Source organism: Pagrus pagrus, assembly GCF_965226575.1.
Source record: "Pagrus pagrus genome assembly, chromosome: 1".
NCBI lineage: Eukaryota > Metazoa > Chordata > Actinopteri > Spariformes > Sparidae > Pagrus > Pagrus pagrus.
Genome location: NC_140185.1, coordinates 7,931,834 through 7,958,419, shown reverse-complemented (window position 1 = coordinate 7,958,419; position 26,586 = coordinate 7,931,834). Strand labels below are relative to the sequence as shown.

Genomic DNA, 26,586 nt, shown 5'->3' with positions numbered 1-26,586 from the left:
AAAAAAAACGGTCCACTGATCCAACTTTTCTCTCAGAATACTTCGGGTATTCATCACTGTAAACTTTTTGACGCCTCAGACCTTCAGATGTCCTCCATAAAGCAAACAGCACAACTTCAAATTCAAGAAAATGACCTTGTGAGGAGGCATTATTATTCCTCACTGTTGTGCTGGTTTTCATTCACAGTGTCATGTCTTCTATATCTTCCTTCCCTGTACATTGCTGTTTCATATTCAGAGCCACTAAAGTTCAGCCACCCACTGCTTTGAAGTCCCGGTGCCTCTCTCCTCTTTCTGAAATGGAAAAGCTATAATTCTTCCTCTCTCTGTCTCTCCCCAGCTTTTTGATGGAATCGAGTGCGAGTTTCCCATATTTTTCATCTACATGATGATTGACGGTAAGCCTTGTTCTATCCATAGCTACTGTTATGATGCAATGAAGTGGGTCATTGGCAAGATAGATCCTGACTTGGAGCATTTGACGGGAAATTACATTTTGGTGTTTGTCAGGTTTTAGAGGACTTAGAAACACTTTTCAAAAGATTTGATGTGTGAAAGTTTGTGGGTGAACTTAAGGGACCGGCTGGAAATAGTAAAAGTATGGAGTATAATCTGGCTAAAGTATGTGAATTCAAGTATGATTTAATCTATCTCTAAACACTGATTTCGAGCCTGTTTCCCATCTCAAATTGTTCATCTTTAGGGGACCAACTGCTCAAAATGCATAAAGACAAAAACATAGTAAGTAGATTCAAAACTGCACTGGGCCGCCACAACATTAACAGGTGAAGTGAATAACATTGATCATCTTGTTACATTGCAATGTTCTGCTGGGAAACCTTGGCTCCTGGTGTTCACGTGACATGCAACACCCTCCCAAACACAGTTGCAGAGTGAGTACACCCCCTCATACCAACAGCGCTCACCGATGGCAGTGGACTCCGCAGCAGGATGGTGGCCTTAGCCTCATCACAAGACTGAGCGGGAAATGAGCCCCCATTGATCTTTGTCCGCAACAGCTTTGTGTGGGTGCTGTGGGTCAAGTGTGTCAAGTGCCACCCACATGAATACTAGGACCCAAGGTTTTCCCAGTGGTATACTGCACTGTAAAGAGATAATCAATGATAAAGATAAAGATAAACACACATACTGCATTGTATCACAACCTCTATCAACAGGCCCAACAACCTAAATACTTAACAAAACATCAAAGAAAAAAATAGTACATAGATAAATAAAATAATTCCTCCTACTTCATCTTTGTATAGTAATTTCATGATCATATGGAAAACATTTACGACCTCTTAGGATAAAAAAAAAAGACAGAGAGGGAGGGAGAACAAAATTGAAAACAATCTTTTTTAGTTCGATTAAAATGTTTTTTCCAGTCTTCAGTTTCAATAAATTCTACCCATCTTTCACAATATTTTTTTTCTAAAATAGAGGAATGTTTGATAAACTTTCTGAATTGATAAACATTCAAAGAATCCACATCTTCATTCATTCATATTTCTTTAAAAATAAATATTTTTCTATGTTAGGAAAAATAATTAAAAAAAAAATATTTTAATTAAAATTTTTGCCATGGTTTGAGTTCGACGTGCTTCTCATCCCCCCTCCCCCTCATCCCATGTCCTGTCATCTCTTAAGCTGTCCTATCAATAAAGCCATATAAAGGCCAAAAAAATAAAACAATAGTTTAAGCACAGTGACAGCACCACAGAAGGGCTTAACACTGAAAACCTCTGGCACATACAGTACATAGTGGGTGCTGCTGTATTCCTGTTGGAGGTCATAGTTTAATGGGTTGGTTGAGAACAAAACAGAGCTTAAAGGAGAGAGAATATTGAACATTTCATCACTTGGCCATAAACATGGTTATGAATCATATATTTGCTCTGCACTTCTGGATTCTTAAATTAATCCGTGTGGTTTTAAAATATGTTTTCAGATGACAGTGATTGTGTTATAAAGCACACAATATCAGTGTACCCTGTACATAAAAAAGAAGTGTTTAACTCATCAACCCCAGCATATAATCTACATCAGGCTGCAGGAAATCTAAAACACATACATACACACACGTGTATACTGCATACAGTATGCTCTTACCGTATTATACAGTGCAGTAGTATAGAAAGCCTTCATTATCATTGTACAGAATACAACAAAATGACTCCTGATCAGTGCAGTAAAGGAAGACACGAATATAAATGTAAAAAATGTTGAAAACTCACAGGAAAACAACTTCAGTGAATAAACATCATGTAAACAAACATATAGAGCTGAAAAAAGTTAGAAATCAGTAGAACTCTAGAATAAAACTAGTAATCAAAACAAACAATAAATAAATAATACAATGCAATATGCATTTAATATATGTATTATTGCACTAGAATTGTTGTAGTATTTTGAATATGTTTATTGCACAAAGATAGCTGTGATGCATAGCAATACATGTAGTAATGGAAAAAAGAAGATTGCACGGACTAGAGGCACAGTATATACATATACTCAGAGCATTGTCACAATCCCACATGAGGGAACAGGCAAAAATATTGTTCATCCGTTAGAGTTCCACAGACTTGGAGAATATATTCCAAGAAGCTGCTCTGGTGGCTCATGGTGTCCATACATATATATATGTATACACACACTATATAATAAGAAGAAGAACAGGAGGAAGAAGAAGACATTGGATTGTATAGTTTTGTTTTAATATAGTTGTTGAATATTGGTGTAGACTAACAATGTGTGGAAAAAAAGTTTCACCCAAAACTTTTAATAAGTATCATTAATGCGTGTGTGTGTGTGTGTGTGTGTGTGTGTGTGTGTGTGTGTGTGTGTGTGTGTGTGTGTGTGTGTGTGTGTGTGTGTGTGTGTGTGTGTGTGTGTGTTTGTCTGTGCATGTTGGTGTTGCAGGGGTGTTCAGAGGAAATAAAGCTCAGGTCAAAGAGTACCAGGACCTCCTTGAACCCATCATCTTCCAGTCTTATGAGGGTGAGTAACCGCATAAATACACACACACACACACACGCACACACACATACAAATATAAATGCAGTGACCGATGGAAACGGGAGAATAATTACATATGCACACGCACGTATAACATTATCTGATTTGCCATATCAATATGGTTCGTTTTGGAGCTTCAGCGCCCGCCTCTGTTCTCTCCCCCTCTAGCGATGAAAAACTTTCTCTTATTAAATCATGTCATCCATATTCATACACCACATACTGTGACTGAGGCTCACAGGGGTGGTACATTCAAGTGAACTCAGCCTTTTCCACAGGAGCAAAGTGCCTGGCTTCTATATTCACCTGTACCCACTGATGTGAGGAGAGACAGTCAAATGATAGGGATGTCAAGAGCTTTGAGTTTCTATTGGTCTTTTCATAATAGAAGGGGAATAATTGGAGTGTAGAAAGGATAATGATGTATGACAGAGATGACTATGGTTGCCCCGGACATCACCACAGTGCCTTTGTACTGGTTACGTATGAAATGCCTGAAGTTAATTGGCCAGGTTTTTTATTTCTGTCTTTTACCAGTAGTGTCCATGGAAAGTTTAGAGCCACAGATGTATTGAAGCTGTGAGAAGCTCCTATTGTGTGTTCTGCTGCAGGTTCACCTGACCTTCCACGAGTCATGGGCTCTCATTGATCTGATGATACATAGACACATGCACACTACAGCGGCGGGAGACATCCTGCTCTACAGTGCGGAATGGACAGTGTTAACTACAGTCGTGCCATTATTTGAGTCACTTTGTTGGATTCTTATTGTATCACCCTTTCAGGGAAAGGCTGAGAAGAATAGTACACTGTAGTACAAAGGTTGCTGCTGGGGCTCTCTTATGTACAGGCACATACACCATTTTGTACTACGATCAAAGGTGTAATTTTGTACCCGAAGTGCCTAAAATGCAGCCTGATAATCCGAGTGAATTATATATTATTATTCAGCCTTCTATCATGCTCGTGCTAGCCAATTTCTATGGTGAAGGGGGAGCTGAGTACAACCAAGTGTCTATTTGCACCTCAGAACAGAGTTACAAGGGGTGGTGGTTGAAATCAACCCCTCTGAAATGGAAGAATCGTTCAAGATCCTCATAACACATCAGTTGTTGTCGATGACGTGAAAAGACGCAAACTTTCCAGTATGCTATCTTTACCCTTGGGGATTTCTCTTGAGTTACTGTGACAATCCTGATATCCTGGTGATATTTAGCTGCCGGGGATCAAGAGCATGGATGCTTGTAATTTGTTCGCAACTTCATGCTATCAATCAAGTCATCAAATAAAAAAGAACACTGCTTCATTACATGGCCATTAGCAGGCTAACATTAGCCATCTGTGCTTCTACCTTGCTTGCGTCTTCACTGATGTTAGAGGAGCGGTACCATGAGCATCAACTTTGCTGTTGTACATCAGAATGCAGGACTTTAATGCACAAATCAGCATAGCAATGTAATATTAACTATGTAGCTAGTGAGCTATGGAGACATCAGCAAACTTGAAGCCATTGTTTTATGCCTGTTATAAAGAAAAGGATCATAATACATTGAAACGATGTTCTCAGATCCCTTAGTCTGAAGTGTGCCTCTGAAAATCCTTCATTGAGAGGACCATGTAGCTCTATCACTTGGCGGGACACCCTACCTGCTGAGTTGACTTTGTGCTCTGGCCAGGTGTAGCAGAGAGAGACACTGTACACAGATCAGACACTAGGAGTGGCGAGAGCTGCAACAAGCACATGATCCCTCATCAGCTTCCCACCCATGAACAATGCCAGAATGTTAGCTTGAGCGGGTGCTTTTTCTACAGCACTATCTGGGCACCCTAAGTAGTCTGCCGCCTTCACTCACTTCAACTACTGTACCCTTCAATTCAGACTGAATTGGTACAAATGACTACTCCAAGCAATCAGGAACTACTTTGTTTCTTTGTGGTGATTCAGCAGCTGGAGCCCATTGCAAGGCTTTAATGGTAGCACTGTAAAAATACTCTCTGGGTACAAAAATGTGCTATTCCTCTACCTCCACGGGAATCCTGTGGACATATTTTCACTTGACGTGTTTTTAATCAGCTGTCCGGGGTGAAAAGTGACCCCTGTTGCTTTCAATAACCCATTTTAAAATAAATCAAAATGAGAATTTAAGAGGTCATTTTTGCAGCGCATAAGAAGGTTGTTGGTGCGGCTATTGAGCGGAGCCCATTTTAACGTCAACTCACATGTGTATGTACATGTCAAGATGTGAAAATGTTCTTCATACTGTGTGCTGCACACACACACACACACACATGCGCACACATAGTGCTCATAGTCCTTGTCTCTCATGCCAGGCCATGCTGTGATCCCCAAATACTACTACGTACCGGCTGACTTTGTGGAGGCAGAGCAGGACAAGCATGGAAGCCAGAAGCGTTTCCCTAGCAACTCTGGCCGTGATGGAAAGATCTTCCTGTGTGGTCAGGCCCTTTTCAACATCGCCAAGCTGCTGGGTATGCCTCTTTGTGTGTGTGTGTGTGTGTGTGTGTGTGTGTGTGTGTGTGTGTGTGTGTGTGTGTGTGTGTGTGTGTGTGTGTGTGTGTGTGTGTTTGAATGCGCTTTGGTATGATGCTCTGAACCATGCGTTCACTCTGTTTCCTCTTATACAAGTCTGAAAGTTCATTAATAATGCACCTCAAGTGCATTATGACCTCAAGTTCATATTTATTGAAATGCGTTGCTCTATTTTATGTGTGTAAATCTGAACTGGCCACAAACATCAATTAATTTTTTAGTATATATGATCTAAATATTGCTTCATTCTTCACCTGTGTGATCCAAGGACGCAGTTTGACTCATCCAGTGTGTGTATGTGTGTAAATGATGAGAAATTGATACTTTTGTCTTAATTAATTTAGACTTGCCATCTTGTCTGTGTGGTCTTGTGTGTTTGACGCATGTTAATGTTTTTGTGTCTACCTTTGTGTGTGTGCTCACATTCCAGTGGATGAGCTGATCAGCCCGAGTGATATCGATCCCATCCACCGCTACGTGCCGCACCAGGACCAGCGCAACGTCAGCATGCGATACTCCAATCAGGTAAGCTGCAGCGTGACTGTGATTGGCTGTCATCACTTGGCTCTCATCTAAACTGTCCATACTTACTTCAAAACGTATCACCTTGAATACTCATATGCACTACGGACATTCATGCTCAACACAACTTTGGATCCAAATGCTCCTTGTTAAGCTTACTTATCAAAGCATTTCAGTGCTTTTGACCTGAAGTACTGTAGTAAAAACATATACACGATAAAAGATCTAGTGTTTTATTTTAGAAATCAAGCAGCACTAAGTGCTTCATGCTGTAGAGGCAGAGAGTGGGCAGCGAGTGGACTACCCACTCACCATGGAGAAAAACAATCTGTTCTGTGTTTGTAATTTAGTCTTACTTATTTATTTAGTCTATCCAATAGGGACAACTTAGAAGTGTAAATTAGGGATAATGGACGAGTTGCATGTTCACAATTATAATGGATAATCAAAATCGTGAGGAGTTTGTAAAACCCAGCTGTTTGACTCTGTCGAATCCTTCACAGGCATTAGCTTGTTTTCACTCTCTGAACATGCGTAGCCTAAAAGAATAAAGTGACCTTGCTTCCTGCGCCACACAACATTAATAACAGATTGTCTTTGCAGCGATGATATTAATCACTGTGTTCTTTTTATACCAGCTTATCAGCAGCTACTTCAAAAGTCCTCTTTCCTCATGTTAGCCTTTGTTGATTTGAAAACCCACATTCACTCAAGTATCACAAAGGTTTGAGGTTAGACTAGTCAGGTTAGTTGTTTTTTCTCATCAGAGTTCCTGATGAATGGATTTGGAACAACAAACATACACCTGCATCAGAGATCTCTCATTCACTTCCATTCTAACTTCTATTCTGTCTAGTTTTATTACTGAATACTTCTACGACCCTAATTCCAAAAAAGTTGGCGCACTGTTACCGACCAAGGCGGTTCAGGTGCTGGCTCGGAACCAGTTTTTCTGCATTTCGACAGCCAGAGAACTGGCTTCCGGCTGGGAAAAGTGGTCACAAAGCGGCACCAACAATTTGCTTGTCTAGAACAAAGAACCACTTACTTCTGGGGCTGGGGTGGGCTGGCGAGGTTCAAGGACTGGCTAAAACCGCTTATGACCTGGTAGATTGGAGACATATACTGTGACTGAATGATGCTACTTGCTCTTTGGTGGCTCACATGCTCGTAGAAAAGCAAACCTAGTGATGATGCTATCACCTGTTACCAGTGAACCAGCAGCATTCTACAACTTTCCCAGTCTTTTCTTGCCCCTGTCCCAACTTGTTTGAAATATGTTGCTGCCATCAATCACAGTGCCCAACGTCAGTCACTGTGACGGAGAGACATTTGCGACTAGGATGGGAGGTGTAGATGAATTTGCATGGTGTGTAATGTGAAAAAGTTAACTCAGCCTTCGTTCAACTTGCTCGATGTCGTGTTCACCATCAACAACCGCAGGATCATCAGAACCTTTCATCTTGACATCACAACTCCTGCAGTCTCCATGTGGTAGTGCTGTAGTCAGCTACAGACAGCAGGTGTTCACCCTTACTTGCGCACTTTCCGGCCAGAAACTGCCTCAGGAAATTCCCAAATCAAAACACAAACAATCCCACTACTTGATCCTCCTTACCACTTTTAGCATTATTCATGTGTGCTAAACTTATAATTACAAGTCATCCGACGACAGCCTAAAAAGCAGAGGCCATCAGTTTTTACCTTGCCAGGGGCCAGTCTTACAGGCATGGATTAAACCCGGGCCATTTCCTCGACAAGCTGCCTCTCTGAATGACTATCATGTCTGAAGGCTTAATCCATATCTGAGACAGCCGGCTCCTCTGAGGATCACACAGATGAAGGGTAAAGATACGTATACAACGGCCTGATGCTCATTCTCTTCGCTGTAAAGTGTGGGTTGATATGTCCCATTCTGCCTCTGTATGTGGGATTTTGTTTTTGTAGCCTGGCTGATAAGATGGTGCTAGAACAGGGAGCGCAGGAGAGGATAGGCCTGGAGAAGTATAATGAACGCCAGACTGAATCACATAGGGTGCAGGGAGAAACGATCAGCGGAGAGAATAAAGACAAGAGAACCAAACCAAAAGAGCATGTCAGCCAGTCAAAAACTCTGCAGAAGACAGAATAAGAGAGATGAACATTTGCCTGTAAGAGCTACAAATGTTATATTTAACTCTCATTCTTTACTACAAGGAAGGTCAAATCTCTGAGTGACTAGAATTGCCTTTTTTTCACTTAAAAGGGTTTGAAATGTACTTGCGCTGTGTAGACATTTCTTGTTGTAGATGGAAGTGGTTTTGGATTTTCAAACTCATAGGAAATTGGAATTATTTCACTTCCAATTTCAGCATGCAGCTGTCAGAAAAACACGTCTGCTGTGCCAGTTGCTATGTGAGTTGAGAATCTAGCCAATCATAAATGTGTAAGGGTGCTTTTAACTTACTTATTGAAGACTATTTGTTTGTAATAATGATTTTCCCGACCTTTTCTGTCAGCCCCACAGTCTTGTCAGATTAAAGTATAGGCCGATCATCACTCCTCACCATGTTCCAAATGTGATTATCTGAGATGTATTTAACTACTAAATATATAAACATGGATATAATATTAGGTCTCTGTTTGGGCCATCTTTCCATTACTTTTGGCTAACTATTTAAATTATGCACCCCTTGATTTTAGCTAAATGATGTCTTTCAACTGTTCATCTTTTAGCCTAGTGTACTGTCAGGCATTTATTCATAGCAGGCTGGCTAACTATTTTAACTATGTAACCACAGATTTTAGCTGAATATTCAATGGTTTATCTATTAGCCTAGTGTCGCTATTTCAGTGAATTTTTTATTACTTGTTGGCCAGCTAACTATTTCATCTGTATATCCATTGATTTTAGCTAAATACGAAATTTCAACTGTTTATCTAGGCCTATTAGCCTAGCCTACTTGTAGCTCACTATCTATTTCAGTCATTTATCCTTTACTTGTAGGCTAGTTTCAACTGTGTAACCATTTATTTCAGCTCAATATTCAACTGTTTATCTGCATTTGCATATAGACTATGTGTCCTTCAGCCATTTATCCATGACTTGTAGCTAACTGTTTCAATGTCTCTGCTCTCTTGCTAGTTTTAATGCACTCAGCATGTGGTATTCAGTTGTTGTAGCGCAGTGGATATATATATATATATATATTTTTTTTTTTTGACAATTACATCTTTATTTCTGTTTGATGAAATTGCTCAGAGTAACTCCACAATATTTCCACATACCACCTGTGCCAGCTGCAGGAGTGTTACCCTGGTTGGGAATCACTCGTCTAAATTCAGGTTGCTGAATATGTATTTTGCAAAATTTGATCTTTCCACTTTTCGCTTACAATTTGTTTTTGATCTTTAATTCGGATCAGACAGCGAGCGATTTAAATCCTGTCATTGTCAATAGAATATCAGCATATCAGTATCATCTCACTTGTATTACCAGATGGGGTGTGATGTTTCACTGTAGGAAAACAGGATGAATACATGCAGCTCCATTGTGCTGGCAGCACTGCTTTTATGAATTCGGCCTCCAAACTAGTATGCAGTGAGAGCAAAGCCTGACTCCCCTCAGGTAGGCTGCATATTTTGTTGAGATTACTTTTATCACAATAACACTTTGTTGAAACTGGATGTGTCGGCGGCGTGACAGCTCGCTGCGAGCCCAGCTCTGCATGCAGCCCATCAACAAAAGCCCATCGCATTTAGTTTGATGTTTTCAGCCGCATGCAGTCCAAATAAATGCGTGAGTGAATGGTTTTACTTCGGCTTCATTTCTTAGAAAATTGAAAGCCCCGTGGTTCGCCGTCACAGTGATGAGACACTATCTTTTCATGGCCATTTGAAATGTAATTTGGCGTCGGCACAACTTGTTAATGAGGTTATTGAAGAGCTGACAACTTCTTACTGAAGTTAATACGAACTGTGAAGGCTAACTGGGTGTGCTCGGTTACATCAGTGGGCAGTGTGTGTAGGTGGGAAAGACATGATGAATACAGACTATCAACTGCGGCATCAAGGTAAATGTGAAGGTAAAAACCCTGTCTGGTTTGCTGTATAGTCACATAGGCACCAAAAGAGAGTCGGTGGGAAATTTATATAATTAAACCATGAACATTATTGACTCCTCTCATTCATAATTCAGACACATCTGAACATATAGACCTCATACTATTGCCACAATCAGCAGAATTTACAATTTCCAGGTGTGATGATTTGGCCAATGTCCATGACGGGTGAACATCCAGAAGTTGGTTAATATAATTCCATTATTTACCCTCTTTTAGCTCTGTTTTTGGTCTTCATACACTGACAAGGAAAATATTTAGCTCTTTAGCTGCTGAACGCACCACTATGTTCACCAGCTAGTCTTTAATTGTGTGTGCTGTTTGTTGTGTAGCAGGTAGTGCGCAGTGTGGTTTTATAGCTTTTGTGCTGAAAACAGCTGCCCTCCTGTCGATGGTAGGGAAATGAGTTGGCATGATGGAAGTCGTTCACTTTGTGTGTGTGGTGGCTTGAAAGGAAGGCATAATTTCAACCGCAGGTGTTGCAGGTGTTTCTCTCTTCTGTCTTTAGAATTCAGTAAATCTGAGAAATCATCCTCCATTACCAGATGGAGTTTTTAAGCACCTGGAAGCCGAAGCGAAGAGTATTTTATTTTCCTTGAAGACGTAAACGGAGCAAATCAACACACTTTTCAGTCTCAGAGCGCACCTGTATCTTCCTGCCCTCAGCCAGGGGAAACTCGATGTGGTTGTTTATTTATGTGGCTGGTGCTAAGCTAAGCGCTGTGCGGGGTCAAACGGCCAAACAAATTGTAGGCTTTATTCTGTATTTACTTCTATCCTCCGCCGCTCCTCTCACTTCTGTACCCTTTTCCCTCTCATTGCTTTAAACCATTTCTCCAAGGCTCCAGGTGTTTAATTCTCCCTTCTATATATCTCATATTTTTTACCTCTGTATCTCATACACTCACACCTTTTCTATCTCGACTACCAGTTAGCTTATGTGTTGTGTAGGCAAAGAGAGTTGAGATGGGCAGAGAGAAAAATAGAGGATAAAAAAGGCAAATAATACTGGGAAGAGGGTGAGTAGAGGGAGGTGTTTGCACTCTGTTTTGTGTTTTAAGCAAGAAATATTGTGTCTGTGTGTGTGTGTGTGTGTGTGTGTGTGTGTGTGTGTCCGTGTGTGTGTGTGTGTGTGTGTGTGTGTGTGTAACAGCTGTCTTGTTGCCTCTGCATCATTGACGTCCAGTGTTTGGTCTGCAGGCAGGAAAGGCACATGGGCGTGCTGGGCTTTCACATACAGTTAAGGCTTGATTTGTGTGGTCCCATTTCTCCTCCCTCTTTCTGTTTGCGTATAATTTGTTTGCCACTTTGTATATCCCAAAAAAAAAACATGCCTATGTCATATGTGCGCATGCATCCCTCATCCCTCATCCCTCATCCCTCATCACTATCTTTGTATTTCTGTACATTTGAGATAGATTTGCGGTAGTGTTGCGGTTATATACAAGGGCACTTGCGTGTGTTTGTGTGCATGTGTGTATTATTCATAGTTCCATTCCCTCCAAATGTTATGCTAGGAATGAAAGGCCCTGCATCAATTCATTCCACAGCAGGAGAAAATAAGATGCTCCACAATGTTAAATCCATGAATAGCCAGTAGCAATGTTGTACTGTTTGGTCTCACATATAAGCTTTTGTAAGGTTACCTCAGGGTTGTTTGACATTAGCCTTGACATCCGCTTATGTGTTTTAAAGGAGCTGGCGCGGTTGCACTCATATAACCAATAACTATCTGTTTAAATAAGTAGCTATGACAACGTGTGAATCATTTGCTGTAAAATTATGCAGAACATTCCATTCTATGAGGTTTTTTTTATGTTATAACTCGACTTGCAGAGAGAGATATTTGAGTCCGTCCCCCTTTATTTTCTTACTAAATGTGTGTTTACAGTGTTATTTATGTATCGCAGTTATGTAGCTGTTTTATTGTTGCATCATTTTAATCCCATCCCGACGTAAACCCTGCTGTGACTCCTGCAGCGCCCTGCAGAAGTGGCGACCTTTTGTCGCCTTTGAGCTGACATGGCAGCACTTTATGTTCTTGCACGTGGCTGAGTAGTTCATATTAAGATTGTGCACAACACAGCATCAACTTTACGTGGCCAGTCTAAATTTAAAAACGATTATACAGCACATATCTCCACATTATAGGATGCATAGGAAACGTGATGCATTAAATTTGCATCGTGTGTGCAGGAAGGGAATGTGGTTTTGCCTCGAACTACCAGCATTTGAAAGGTGGAAGGTTGTGATTTAGTTGGTGAATGGGGCGTGTATACAACTTTAATGCATGGTGGAGCTTGATGTACAGGAACCTTTTACTCCAGTAATGAAGTGCAACTTAAGTATATATGCAACCCACATGGCAAATTGTGAAAATTGAGCGAAAGTGCATTATGCTGCTGGAGCCTCTGTGCTCTAATAATAGCTGCATATGGATGATTTTTTAAAGCGTGACCCTGTGGATAAGTGCGGTTTCCTTGATATTCAGCCACTACCACAATGTAAGGGTCGACTGTGCTGGGTTTTTTCTGCATGAGAGACAGCGCGCTCCCAGGGCTGTGAGGGTGAGTCAGATCAAATGCGCCCTGGGGAGCGTGGCGTGACATCCCACTGACAAACATGCAATAATACGCAGCAGGCGTAGCAACTGGGGGGATCTGAGAAGTCATGAATGGCTGTAAAAGTGAATTAGTAGTTGGTTATGTCACACACTTGCTTTTAATAATATACCCTTAATCTGCTCAGCTATTCGGGCGTACTCGCAGTGTCACATTCTCCCATTTTTGTCCCTCCTCGCCCTCTGTCTTTTTTCGCCATCTGTCTCTTTTAATTTCATTGAACTTTATTTGAGTTCAACAACCAGCAGACACCCACGCACAGCACTGAAGCACATTTTTGCACTAAAACACAAAGCAACGTAGCACTCCACTCTGTCATTATAAAACTCTCTAGGAACCTTTGGCTTCCGTCAGATTTCCGTTTTATTCACTCACACATCAACACACAAATGCCTCGCACCATGTTAGAACAAGGTTAATGGAAATGTTGCATTGTGGTCCACGCTGCGGGAGCTGCCAGTCATCAGTCGGAGATAAGCTGCGGGTCTGAAGAGGCCCCCGATTGGATAGTACAGCATGGGGAACGAACATACCTCCCTATAGAGGGAGGACAGATGGCCGGAGATACAAGAGAGGGAGTAAGGCTGAAATATAAAGGGCCTGGGAGGAAGAACGGAGAGATTAACCCATTTTATTCTGTTTATTTGTATTTAAGTGAACAGTGACACTGTATGTTGGAAATATTGCGCTGGATTTCTAAGTATTGTTAGTTGGTGGAAAGAGTACTGAAAATCTGAACTCAAGTACAAGTATAGTTACATTACTGAAATATTGCACATTTATGATCGAATAGCCTTTTTGGCAACAAAAATGCAGATGAAAGGCTTTGATATTAATTCAAATTGTACTCGGTACTCCATTATGATTTTTATAAGTAACTAAGTAGATTATATAGTGTAATGCACACTTAAGTAAGAGTAAAATTGCAGACTTGAAAAAATACTTTATACTGTACCTAAGTACCTAAAACGATGACTCAATTACAGTCATTTGAGTATTTGTAATTAGTTACTTCCACCCCTGGTTAACGTATTAGCCATTAAATGCTCTAAAGAGTTGTTTTCTTAATCAGCTTCTATTCTGTGTGTGATGGGATCCTGCCTGGACACTATTACTTTTTAGTGTTTGATTTAAAAAGTGCAAGGTTCTACTCCCCAGTTCTTCTATTTATTCCAAATAAACCAGAAATATGAATGGCATAATTTCCTCCAGGCAGGGGGTTGTTCCAAGGAAATTAACAAACAGCAAATGTAGGATTTCATCATCTGGCTGTAGGCTGAATAATGACTGCACTGTTGGTTAGTAGATTAAAATAACATACATTTTGACTCCGTACACGACATTTTATGGCCCATTACGAACTTGTGATCTGGATGATTATCCTTTTAGCGCAGCTGGGGGTGGAGATGGGACTTCCACTCCCTCCTGCTGTTTACAATGTTTTCCAGTCCATTTGCTCCGGAGTGTAAATGGGTTTTATTGAGTGGTATGTACGTGCAGTTACACGTTTAGCGTGAAGAGAGTTCGGCCGTAAAACATCTTTTTTCTTTCTTCTGTCAATTCGGTCAAGTAAATGCACTGACTGTCTTTGTCAGAGAGATGTGTAACCGCAAGAGCCATTTCAGTGGCTGCGCTGCAAGATCATATGGTGCAGACACCTGTTGAGATCAGTGAAATATGGATATTACTCTACGATTCGAACACAGATTAAAGGTCAGTGGGTGGACACCGCTGAATCATCTACAGTCTGCTCCTTTCTGAAGAGCAAAGTGACCCTGAGCCACATGGAACAGATGGACGTAGGACGCCTGTGACCCGCACACACACACACACACACACACACACACACACACACACACACACAGACACACACACACACACACACACACACACACACTGCACTTTCTAACTTGCATGCACATCCTCTACTTTATACAAACCCACCAGGCAGAATCACACATATTCACATCAACATGCACATTCCTACTAGCAATTCACTTCACACACCCACACCAACACACATACACACACACACACACAAACATGCACACATATACAGATTGAGAGTGTGCTAAACCCTGCTGTTTGCCAAATGGCCTGCTGGTGGGCAGGAAATGTCGAGCCCAGCGGTCTGTGACAGTAAAAGCTCTTGAGAGATGCCGACTGACCTTAACCTGCAGGGAAATGGACATCACTCAGACACACTCACACACTTTGCATTAGGTCTAGTCACACTGCCCGTACTCAAATGCATCCTCTGATCACACTCGTACCAACACATGCACACTTGCTTCAGAAGCTGCTTGTGTGATTCTGTCCTTCTCTGACACACCTCTGCCTCCTCGTCTGTGCTACAAGCTGTTCTCTATGCCAGGGGCCCCATTAGCAGTGTCTGATTGGTTTGGCCCTTCCTGTTTCTTTTGTCTCACTGTCAGTGTTATTGGCCAGCTCTGGTGTACAGCATCTTCCTGTTTACAGCTGACATATCGCACAGTAACAAAAGGGGGAGGCAAGCTGCCAGGATAAAGGACCTGAGGGAGAGTGGCAAAAACACCCAAGTAGAGATCAGATATTTGAACCTGCTGTGTTCAATTCATCCAAACCCTCACTTGAACAAAAGGCTGTCACATTCCTCGTACATGAAGGTACATCAGCCCCTCCTTCTGCTGGGTTCAGAGCGTTGGATCCGTATGGGATTTGTGTTTGGAGCCAGGTGTGCTTAGAGGGAAGCATCCTGGCTTCTATTAGCTGCTTGTCGATGGTAACTGCTGACAGTGTACAAGCTAAGGCTTCACGATGGGGGGTCTGTTCACAGCACTTCCATCTGCACTCAATGCTGTGGCTCTGCTTTAGCTGCAGAATTTGTTACAGCAAAGAAAAGATCGAGAAACTGTTTTTTTTTTTGTGAGATAGAATAAATGGTGCTGACAATGCAAATGATGAAGAGGAATCACGTTTACAACTTAAGGATATATAAAGAAGACTTTGCTAACTAGACAATTACTTAACATGGCGAGATTGGATTTGCAGCCACCATTTTTGGGTTGAGCTGTGCGGTTCTTCTGAATCAATGCAGAGGCCAAGACAGCTTCACATGTGTACATTCAAGGATCATTCATTCGCCAAACAAAAAGGGAGCAGCATGTCACCACAGTAACTGCTAACTGCTGCTAACTGTAGCTGCCTACCTAGTTAGCTCAGTTAGGTCCCATTAGCTGACTCGAGTATGCCCACACTGTGAGCTCACACCGCTACCACAGGAGCCTTGGACCGCTGGGGCTAGCTAGTAAGCATGCTTACGTCAGTAGATGTCTCTGAAACACAATACATCGTCAAGACCGACATCTCCTCACATTCTGCTGATAATTTTTTAAGTAAAATGCTTTTATATTGCACCTTTAAAGATCGGATCATGAATTTCTTCATCATTCTCTATTCAGGAAACACAGGTATAAGACGGTATGCAGTTGTACAGTAATTCATTTGAGTAAAGAACAGCCCCTGAGCGTCTGTTACCACATCTAAATGAATATGCTTCAGTTTGCTTGTAAAACGCAAAAAAATGTTGTCAGAGCAACTATACAGGAAGTGTGGCTGCTGGAGAACAGACTTCTGATGCTCCGCTTCTGAAATCCTGTCAGTGAACATTGGTTGTGATATGATTAAACTGTGAGGATGCAGGAACTCATCCAGTTGATGTTGAGGGTTGCTGTTGTTATTGTCCTCGACCCAATTGCCAGAATAAATGTTGGCGATGAATGTTTCTGCAAACCACAGACATTTTGAAACTTTACATTTCCTCATGTCTCATCTTTATGCGGCTTTAGGTTCAGCTTTCAATGTTGCAACGCTGTGCTTACGGTCAGGTCAGGTTAAGGCACAAAGGGTTAGGTTGGGGTCAGGAAAAGATCATGTTTTGGGTTGCCTCGCTCTGTCACCGCAAACACAAGCTGTCAAAATGTCTTGACATCTTGTTGAAAGCATCCAGTGATTTTCAGGGTGAACAGATTGTGGCTGGGATGGGTGTTTGTTGTCTTTTTGTATCTTTTGGGCTATGTGCAGACATCTCACTTCAGCCATGCCAGTTTCTGATGTTTCCAGTCAGGATGCTTTCTATTTCTCCTCTGTAAAAGTTTACCAGAATTTGGCTCCGGAAAATAGCCTTCCTAAATTATATATCCATGCATATACTGTACGCCGAGTATGATTTAAATCATTGTCACCTAATCCTTTTATGATGGAGGAATGTTTTCCGAAACCCAATAAAGATGTGAGCAGACATGCAGCACAACCACAGCACAGTCGGGATTGTAAAGAGTGAGGAATAGATTCTCTGTATCAGTTATGACAAATCAAATCATCTCTTGTCCTTACCTGAGGGTTCACAGTGGTTAACCTTAAAAGCATCCCCCAAGAGGACACCTATCGATCTGCAGGGGATGAAGCATCTTATCTTCAATAGTTTTACTCTCAGAGGTTTTGTCGATATTAAAAAATGTTGAGAAACCGGGAGTTTTTATTTTATCTGTGCCGGCAACTCTCTGTATAAGCAAACAGAAGGATAGGCCTCACAGATCGCACCTCCTGAACTGGCCCTGGCTCTTCAGCCTTCCTGCTGACAAATGGCTGATATGTCCCTTGTGTAATAACAGCTGCGCACATCTGACTACACCTCGGCTCTGAATGAGAACTGCTGTTGTAACTGCTCCCCTGGCACTGGGCAGAACAGTGCAGTTTATTTGTTGAGCAGTTTTGGGGGCTTTTGTGAGTGTGTGTGTGTGTGTGTGAATGAGATAGCGTCAGAGAGAGAGAGAGAGAGAGAGAGAGCACATTAGGACCATAATGCCCATCCGTTCCTTAAGTTTGTAATTATGTGTTTCGCTTATGGTGTGGTACCTTATGGTGTTTCAGGATCATTCTATGGCCGTGTGTGTGCGTTCGCTGACAATAATACACACACACACCCTCTGGCAGACGAGAGTCAGTGTAAGCTTTGTCATTTGCAGGCTTGTGTTTGTGACTTTGTAAAGGATTTGAAAGTTTAGGCATTGTCCAGGATTAAAACATACAGAGAGAGAAAGACATCACCTGTTCGACGGCTCAGATTTTCATATGTGGCTGCGTTTTTATTTATTCCTCGCTGCGGTACTCGGATCATTATGCACACATGTCACACACGCACCCCACACACTGAAGGCAGTAATCAGGCCACTTATCTTCCCCCAGCCTTCCCGGCTTTGCAGGCGTGATATCAAACAGGGCCGCTCTGACAAGCCGTGGCTCCTGTAGCTCACACCGCAGTCCGCCTTAAATATCAATTGATTTTTTTCTTCTGCTGCTTCGCTCATAAGGATTCTCCAGCAGAGGATAATATTTCTGAGCCGAGTCCGGGGAGCAATGTATCGCTTTCTCAGTTCGGGCGCCTTTACAATTACACCGGCCAGCAGCGTGCAATCCAATTCTTCACTTGGTTCTCCTCTGCTGAGGTGATTCCGCCCTCCTCCTCCTCCTCCCTCTCTGTCGGGTTTCTGCATCTCCAGCTCTTCCTGTTTCTTTTTCCTGCGTGTTGACAGACTGGATGCGTTTCCCAAAATCACACTCCAGCCTCATCACCTCCCCCTCCTCCGGTTGTGTTCAATTTTAAGCTGCGACTGATTCTTGCCACGGTCCCGTTGTTATTACCACCACATGACCTTTTGAACAGATCCAACTTTAAAAACGTACACAAGAGACATTTTCCTCTCCCACAGCCCGGATTGAAAATGACTTAGCATTTCTTTTATGTTTTTTCCCCGCTCCCAAAGTATTTGTGCTAAACCCCTGACACTTTGAAATACCGTCATCAAACTATGAATCTCTGAGCTGCATAGAGACCAACTTCCCGAGGACGATACGGAGCCTGGAGTCATCCGTCTGAGCAGGGGCATGAAAAGAAGGGATTATATATTTCATTCAAATAGTTTTTTTCCTTTTTTTTTTTTTTGGTGGTGGATAAATTCCCTCGCTTGCTTTTCAACTTTATGACAGACTTTGAATGTTTTATTCCTTTGTGATGTGATGCTCGCTTGAGGCTGCCTCCCTCGCGCTGCGCTTTGCCAGCCGACACACTGGGAGGGATCTGACCTTGAAATAACGTCGCCGAGTCTCACTCAGTTCAGCTTCTGTTTTTTTCAAGTATTTTTAACAGTACCTTTGATTTAAATGGTTCAATACGAAGCCAGAACAGAAATAAAAACTCTTAATTAGTCAGTTTATTAATCACCATGTGGCTGTTACAGTCACAGGTAAACGTTTGTCTGGAGGAGAGGAACAGGACATTTGGCTCTAATAGGACTGAAATTGTGTGTGAGTGTGTGTGCGCGACCTTGAGCCTGTTATCTCCGCTTAGTCGACATCCACAGCAGCGTTAAGCATCAAGGCTATATGTCAACGCTCACACATCAGCAGTCCCCAAATGCACATTCACTTATCCCACATACATTTCCTGCATTCCCCCTGTCATTTCAACCCTCTTTATGCTTACACACTAATAATGTATTTCTTGCATCATGTATTCTACTTTCAAACACACACATCAGGCAATTAAAAGAATATTAGGTATCCCTTTATAATAACCATCATTAATAAATGGTAAATTTATAGTTAATTAAACTTTTGTTCATTGTTACTTTGCTGTTAACAAACAATAAAATGCTTTCTAAACCACATGTTTATGTAGACAAATCCTTTCTTTCATAAATAATACATCTACAGAGCTTGTGGAAAGGTACAGAATAAAAGTATCTCTTTGGAATGAATTAATAATTTCAAAAATCGCCATCCAAAACATCAGGTTTTTGAGCCTGGCGAAACTGGAAACCACTTGATGGAGCAGATGGTTTGAACAACAGCTGTGTTGTAACATGTTACCAAATCTTCCTCTACAGCAAATTGTTCAGCCCCGTCTCACGTTAAAGAGTTCAATAGACCCGCCAACACATTAGGGGACAAAGTGTGAGTGTGACTGTCGGCCTCGCCTAGGCCCAAAGGTGCAGCACCAGCAGGGGGCGATAATGACCGCAGCAACGAACGATTGTAGTATAAAAGTCCACAAAAGGAGGAGGTCTGGGACGGTCAGGTGTTTAGTATTCATGGACTTTTTCACCCAGGCCAAGAGTTTGAGTCCAGTGTGAAGCCAATAGTCGGTAATGACTGTATTCAGGGAGTAGTTACAGTATATTAAGTGAAACCATGATCTTTTCCTCAACCTAACCAATTAGTCTTTGTTATTTTAAAAATGTAACCAAAAGTTGCTCAGTGATGCTTACATGACCAAGGAAGAGAGTGTTGTTTTCACAGGTAGGCAAGGCCAAGCGTGACAGTGACTCGAGGGTCTATTACCCTTGCCCTGATGCCAGGTTGAACTGTTGCACTTGAAATAAATGAACCCTCACTACTGTTCAGAGATGGTCTCTAAATTGTAAGAAGGAGCTGAGAGAAAAGAATATCTAAAAATGCAATCATGGAAAAAACAAATAAATTCATGAGGTCTCGCTTCAGTACACAACATTAATCAGATGTGCTGATGCTTCGTCAGCTACCTGATTTGCAGACGTACAGCTGTGTACATAAATCGGCTGCTGGTTCAGATCATTCTGTGACTGTGTTTGAGTTTTGACAGTATTACTGGCTGAGATCTGACTCTGTGTGAAATGTTGTCTGTTTGTCGATGGCTTGCCTCTGAACCTTGAAACCGAGAGAGTGAGAGGAACGACGAAGACGTAGTGAAAGTGTAACATAGTAGAAGATAAAAAGAGAGAAATGTGGAAGGGAAGATGGTACAGAATAAAAGAAGAGAGATATAAGGGAGGGCTGGAAGATGGAAGCAAAGGAAGTATTAAGACGAGGAAGGACAGGAGGATAGAAAGATGGAGGGGAAACAAGGTGAAAAAGCACAAAGACAGAAAAGGCTGGGTTAAAGATGGAGAGATGGAAGAAAGGACAGAAGGAAGGAAAAAGGAGGGGAAAAGATGAAGGGGAGGAGAGAAGAAAATAGGGTATGATTGAGCCACAGAAAGATGGGAGGAGAGAGGGAAGAAAAACAAGGGAGGCCATAACAATGGAAGGCAGGAAGGAAGTAAAAAGAAAAAAGAAGGAAAGATGGAACAGAAAAGAAGGAAGTAAAGAAGAAAACAATTTTTGGGATGAAGGGGTAGAAAGAAAGAAAGAAAGAAAGAAAGAAAGAAGGAAAGAAGAATGAGAGTATGATAGAAAGAGGGAAGGATGGAATGATGCTTCAAGGAAGGAAATAATATAAAGAAATGAGGAAGTTAGGATGGAAGGGTGGAAGGACAGATGTCAAAGAAGGAGTGAAAGGAGGGAGCAAAGAAAAAAGGGAGGGAGAGAAAGATCTCAGACACACTACTCATCTCGTGTCACAACTCAGTGCTTTTAATTTTGGGGGAAAAGTAAAATGAAGCGGAGCTGAAATTCATTTCTGTTCTGCAGGGACTCACAGCAGCGTTCTCTGCCAAATGGCTTTTCACTTTGTCAAATTTTGCGCGGCCGTATCTCTGAGGGGCAGGACGCAGCAGCCGGGCCTGCTGCAGGCCACAGCCGGGCCATCCTGCAGCTGGAAGCCCTTGTTAATAGCATGTCTCAATTTGTCCCATCTCAACACCTCTTTTCTTGCCTTTATCCACCCTTTTGTCTGTGTGGATTGTGATTTCTTGCTTCTTGTGCCAGGGCAGTGGCCGCTTGTGCCTTTTTGCTGGAATCCTTTTCCTTTTCCAAACTTTAACTTTTTCACATGATATATTATCCCAGTTGTCAAGTAGTAGTGAGCCGGCAGCCAGTTCAAAGAAGCCGACATATACAATGCAAAGCACGTGCTTGGAGTTTACTAGAACAGCATCTATTTTCTCTTTCCGTCTCTTTCTTTCCAGGAGAGTGTGTCTCTATCCTCTCACGGTGCACAGATGAAGAGTCAAGGAGCTATTTCTTCTAATTTGTTTGGATTTCGTGACAGATGTGTGCCATCTCAATTTATTAATGTTCCTCTTTCATTAGTCATTCTTTGTGTTTGCTCGTGCACACTTAGGTAAACAGCGGTGTTTGTTCTTCCTGTCGCAGAGAAGTGCCTGAGGTTGGTACACACAGCGGAAACAGACAGTGTTATTAGACTAGAGACAAGACAAATAAGATCACAGCTCTCTGCCTCCATCTCTGCCCTCTGCTAGTCGTTGCACCTGCTTTGTAGCTCTGCATTATTTTTTTAAGCAGCTGCCTGACTCCGTCACATTGTATCATGGTGTTTAAGACACAACTTGCGTCAGTGGTTAAAGCGACCTGAGGACAGCAGCACTCATTTGTGATGCTCAAGCTCAGGTGCAGTGAGAAAGACAGATGGCATAAGACATGAAAAGAATGGCCATGTAATGCAAAGTGGACTGTAACTGCGAGGCTCCTTAACCAGCCACTAAGATAATTAAATTAGAACTAACTGATCTGACAACTAACTAAAGCTAAATAATATTGGATTTAAACCTGAGCTACATCAATACTCTTCTTCCACGTCCTCACACCTTAAAGACTGAACAAGTCAATTGCCAATGACTCCCAAAAGAACACACAGTATGTGACTGTTCCCATAACGACATACAGTGTGTTACCATTGGACAGTACCAACAACAGGCATTCCAGACCATCGTTTATGTTCTGAAATGGTCACAGTCTACTTTAGGAAAACACAATGTTGAGGATAAAGCTTTGGCTAAACATATGACCCTTCACTGCGTGTCTAGTTCATGTTTTTAATAATAAAGGAAGCTTTATCATCTAAAAAAAGAAAAAAAACTGGCCCAGACAAAAAAAATGCTCAGTGTAGGTCTGTGACTGCAGAAGTGCTGACTTGTTGTTTTCCAGGTGTAGACAAATGTCCCTTTGCTGCTGCAGCCCTTTGTGTTGGCTGCAGATAGATGTCCTTAAGTGCCTTTAGGCACAGACTTATGTAATTCCTATTTGTGAGTAAAGTGCCATAGTGTATCATTTTGTTAGTGACTGTTGATTGAACCTCTTTATACAGCGCACAGTGCTGTGATTCATGCTCTCGGTAAAATGATTTCAAAATATAGTGGATTGGACTAGACCGAAGTCTGCAGGATTCTCCATCAGGGACCAGGAGGAACCAGTGAACCTTTTTGAATTTGGTTTTGCTGAGTTTCTGTTGTTTTCATTTCCATATTCAAAGTTCTGCTCAGCTCTCACCACCTGCCAATTCCAGCTCTAACCACACACTTCACTGATGACCTACTACATCTGTTTTTCAAACACCCCTCCTACAAGGGGTCTCAAGCTAATATTAAATACTTCATTGCATTGTTTTAGCTTTCTTCTACTCAATTCATGAATAAATGAATCTTATTTCCATATCAATTCAAAGTTTGAGGCAAAACTCAGTGGTACTCGATGATTTAATTAATGATTGGTTCAGTTGCAGGGGTTGGTAGCAGGGTGCCTGCATTGATAATAGGATGTTTGTCTGTCTCACCCCTAAACCCCAGGCTAACAGAGCCTGACTTCTGTTGGTGGCAAACTCCGAGGAGTCTACTCCTGCTCATATCCTCTTGTGTAGAGTGTTATGGTATATGTTATGTTCTGGCCTGGTGAGCTGGATTTCCCTCTCGAGAACACATCTTTGATATTCTGTGTTATGCATTCGTAAGAATAGTTCAATAACATAAGAGCACTCAAAGTTGGAAGCTGAAACATACAGTGCTATACGACCCAGAGAGTTTCTACACATCCTACTGATTTATTAAAAGACTTTTAAAGTTGTGGAAAACCTCATTTTGTTACATCCAGTAGTTTATACGCCTACGCCTGCACTTATAGATTTTTCGGGGGGCAGCAGAAACAAGCTGTAAACACAAGACTTTTATTGTCTTTAAAGTTGATAAAGACAACTTGTTAACAAAAAAGCGTCTTATTCAGACATCCAGCAGTTAGCGGAGCAACTTCAGAATCCATTTGGAGTCATGCTCGTGTCCACCAAGCCCCCAGGACGTGCAGCAGTCTTTTGAGGCCAATTTGAAATAGTGCTCAAACCCCAAAAATTACATCTTCACTTGATGCACACTGGCCCAAAAATATTTTTCCCCATGGACTTCGATCGCGAAAGAAACAGCTGTGAGTTTGAGCATCACAACCCCTGTGAAATGACTTCTCACTGTCAGAATTTGATCAATTCAGTCCACAAACATCTGAAATGTCTCGAAGAGCAACACTATTTAACTATTTTATCCCCGTCCTCATTTGCCGATGGTAGTCGACTGGCTTGGGATGCAGAAGTCTGTTCTGTGGGTGCTGTGGCTCATAGAGCATGTGCAGTATGCATGTATTAGATAATGTCTTTACAGCAGGAAGTTCTTTTGGATCATGCATGACTGAGCAACATTCATAGGGATGAACAGAGGCCTGCCTCCAATGCTGTATCATGTCCTCCCAACCCTCGATCAACTTATACCCATTCTTCACTCTCCTTTTAACTTGCTAGCTACCTTCTAAACCGTCCACTCTGTCCTCTAGCTAATGCTGTCAGATGTCAGTTGTTTGAAGTGGGCAGGAAGCCAGGCCGGCAGAGAGTTTTTAGAGCTTTTTACTACTTTTTACTTCAAACAGCAGCCTGTTGGGCCTTGAAACAATGCTAGATTGGTGAGAGTGGTCGCTTAGCTTAGCGTAAAGACTGGAGGCAGGGTAAAACAGCTAGCTCCACTCTGTCCAAAGCTAAAGAACTCTGACTGCCAACACCTCTGAAACTCAATGTTAATTTATGGTTTTAAGCAGGATTTGTGCACTGGACTATCTCTTTGCCAGTCACTGCTATTTCCTTCTGTTTTTAATCTTTATGCTAACTTATGCTAACAGGGTGCTGGCTGTAATTAACCATTTATTGCATTATAGAGAGATATGCAAGTGGTATCAATCTTCTCTTCTAATTCTTGGTAAGAGAGCAAAAGCATTTTTCAAATAAAGTGTATGTCAATAGCTGTCATTAACTTTGATTTAGATCTTAAATTAAGAGGGATTATATATTTTTTATTTAATTATTGACCTATTAGGAAGAGTCTTTGTGGACAAATTATACAAAGCCACTTATACAAACTCTAACATGGGATATGTTTTCCAAGTTCCTATGTGATAGGTATCAGCAGTGATGTTGGTTTTATATTTTTTTATTCAGTATATGCCCTTTAGCTGTCAGCAGCTGAATCCATACTGTTTGCCCAACAGCGAAGTCCCCTCCTGGAAACTACTGTACAGTGTTAGATATCATCAATCTTGCTGAGTGCATTCCAGGAGTTATTTCATGTTGAGGTGATGCAATCTGTTTCTGTGGCTTACTCAACACCGCCTTGTCTTTTTCTACTGCAGTTCGTAATTTCCTGCAGAATTCTCCAGGAGAAACTGATTGATCTTGTAGCATTTAAAGGTTTAATGCGTAGGTGGAGACGGCATAGCAAGAAAAATTGTACTCATGCATGCCCGCTCTCAGGGTAAAGTAAGGGTTGAAACAGCATGTCTGTTTTCATCATATCTGCCTCACTATTTAGACATCTCAATACATTTTATTATGTATTTTAACACTTTGATTTACAACTTTACTTACCTGTGTTCAATTTATTAGTCTGAAATGCAACTCCAGGGAGTACTACAGAGGACTTTAAACTGTTGGACCTGAGATTTTGCTCAAATCAGACTAGTGGCTGCAGCATCGGGTACATCCAGGGTCCAGTATGATTTGTTAACTTCCTTTTTAGCAGTCTGCAGCAGAGCCGCGTTGGTGGAACGACTCATCTCTCCTTCTCCGCTTTTCGGTCAGACTCGAGACAGACAATTTCGGTCACACTACAGTGATTGTTTTTTCGGGTTGTTTAAAGGGACATTTGAAGACTCATCTCATTGTCCTCTCTGCGGTTGCACAGTCGTGTCGCCGAGGTTTGATTGCAGTGCACGGAGGAGGGAATGAGAGTGAGAGGGAGTACATTTTTCCTGTGTCTCCATTATGCATTTCCATATCTTCTCCTTTGCCAAATGAGTCCTTTGTCTGCTGAGAGACCAGCGCTAATGAGAGAGTTGCATTGCAGCATTTTAGAAGCCATTGCTCCCCCATTCATCAGGAGAGATTTGTGTTCTGTATTTTTTTTCTACTCAGCCACCCCCATCTCTGCGTTCGCTCTCTACTCTCTGATTTATGGTAACGAGGTTGTTGGCTAAAACCAGCTCTTATCGACTGAACAAAATGGCTCCCAGCTTTCTGCGTGTGTGTATATTTGTGTGTGTCAATCCCTGTTCTGCGACTGACTCTGAATCTGAGCATCTGTGCATGCCAGTGTCAGTGCTCCTGTGCCTTCATGTGCAAGAGTGTTGCCCTATTCTGTGTGTGTACATGTATGTATCAGAATGCGTGTGTGTGTGTGTGTGTGTGTGTGTGTGTGTGTGTGTGTGTGTGTGTGTGTGTGTGTGTGTGTGCGCGCATCCTCACAATGAGAACAAGATGAAAGGCCGCTACTCCTGTGAGTCACATGCTGCTGCCTGCTTTCTAAATGGCCCTGAATAGACCGCCACTCAGCGCGCTGGAGATGATCATCTCTGCTTACAATTCACTAGTGCACACGGATAAATTACACATATTTGTATTTTTACAAGCAATGAATGAGAGGATAAAAGGTACCGAAGGACACATACGGGGAGACATTTACATGTGCATAAATATAACAATACACTCAACTCTCGG

The 26,586-nt window shown here is 41.9% G+C and overlaps 1 protein-coding gene across 3 annotated transcripts in view; it reads left to right on the top strand.

Annotated features, from left to right (window-relative positions):
• phkb (phosphorylase kinase, beta) overlaps window positions 1–26,586 on the top strand; it is a 109,800-nt gene that overhangs the window by 49,740 nt on the left and 33,474 nt on the right. For all 3 annotated transcript variants that reach the window (XM_084354097.1, XM_084354098.1, XM_084354099.1), the window contains 4 exons: window positions 341–398; window positions 2,923–3,000; window positions 5,350–5,508; window positions 6,000–6,094. In XM_084354097.1, coding sequence (XP_084210223.1) covers window positions 341–398; window positions 2,923–3,000; window positions 5,350–5,508; window positions 6,000–6,094 — 390 coding nt within the window. The remainder of the gene's footprint in view (window positions 1–340; window positions 399–2,922; window positions 3,001–5,349; window positions 5,509–5,999; window positions 6,095–26,586) is intronic.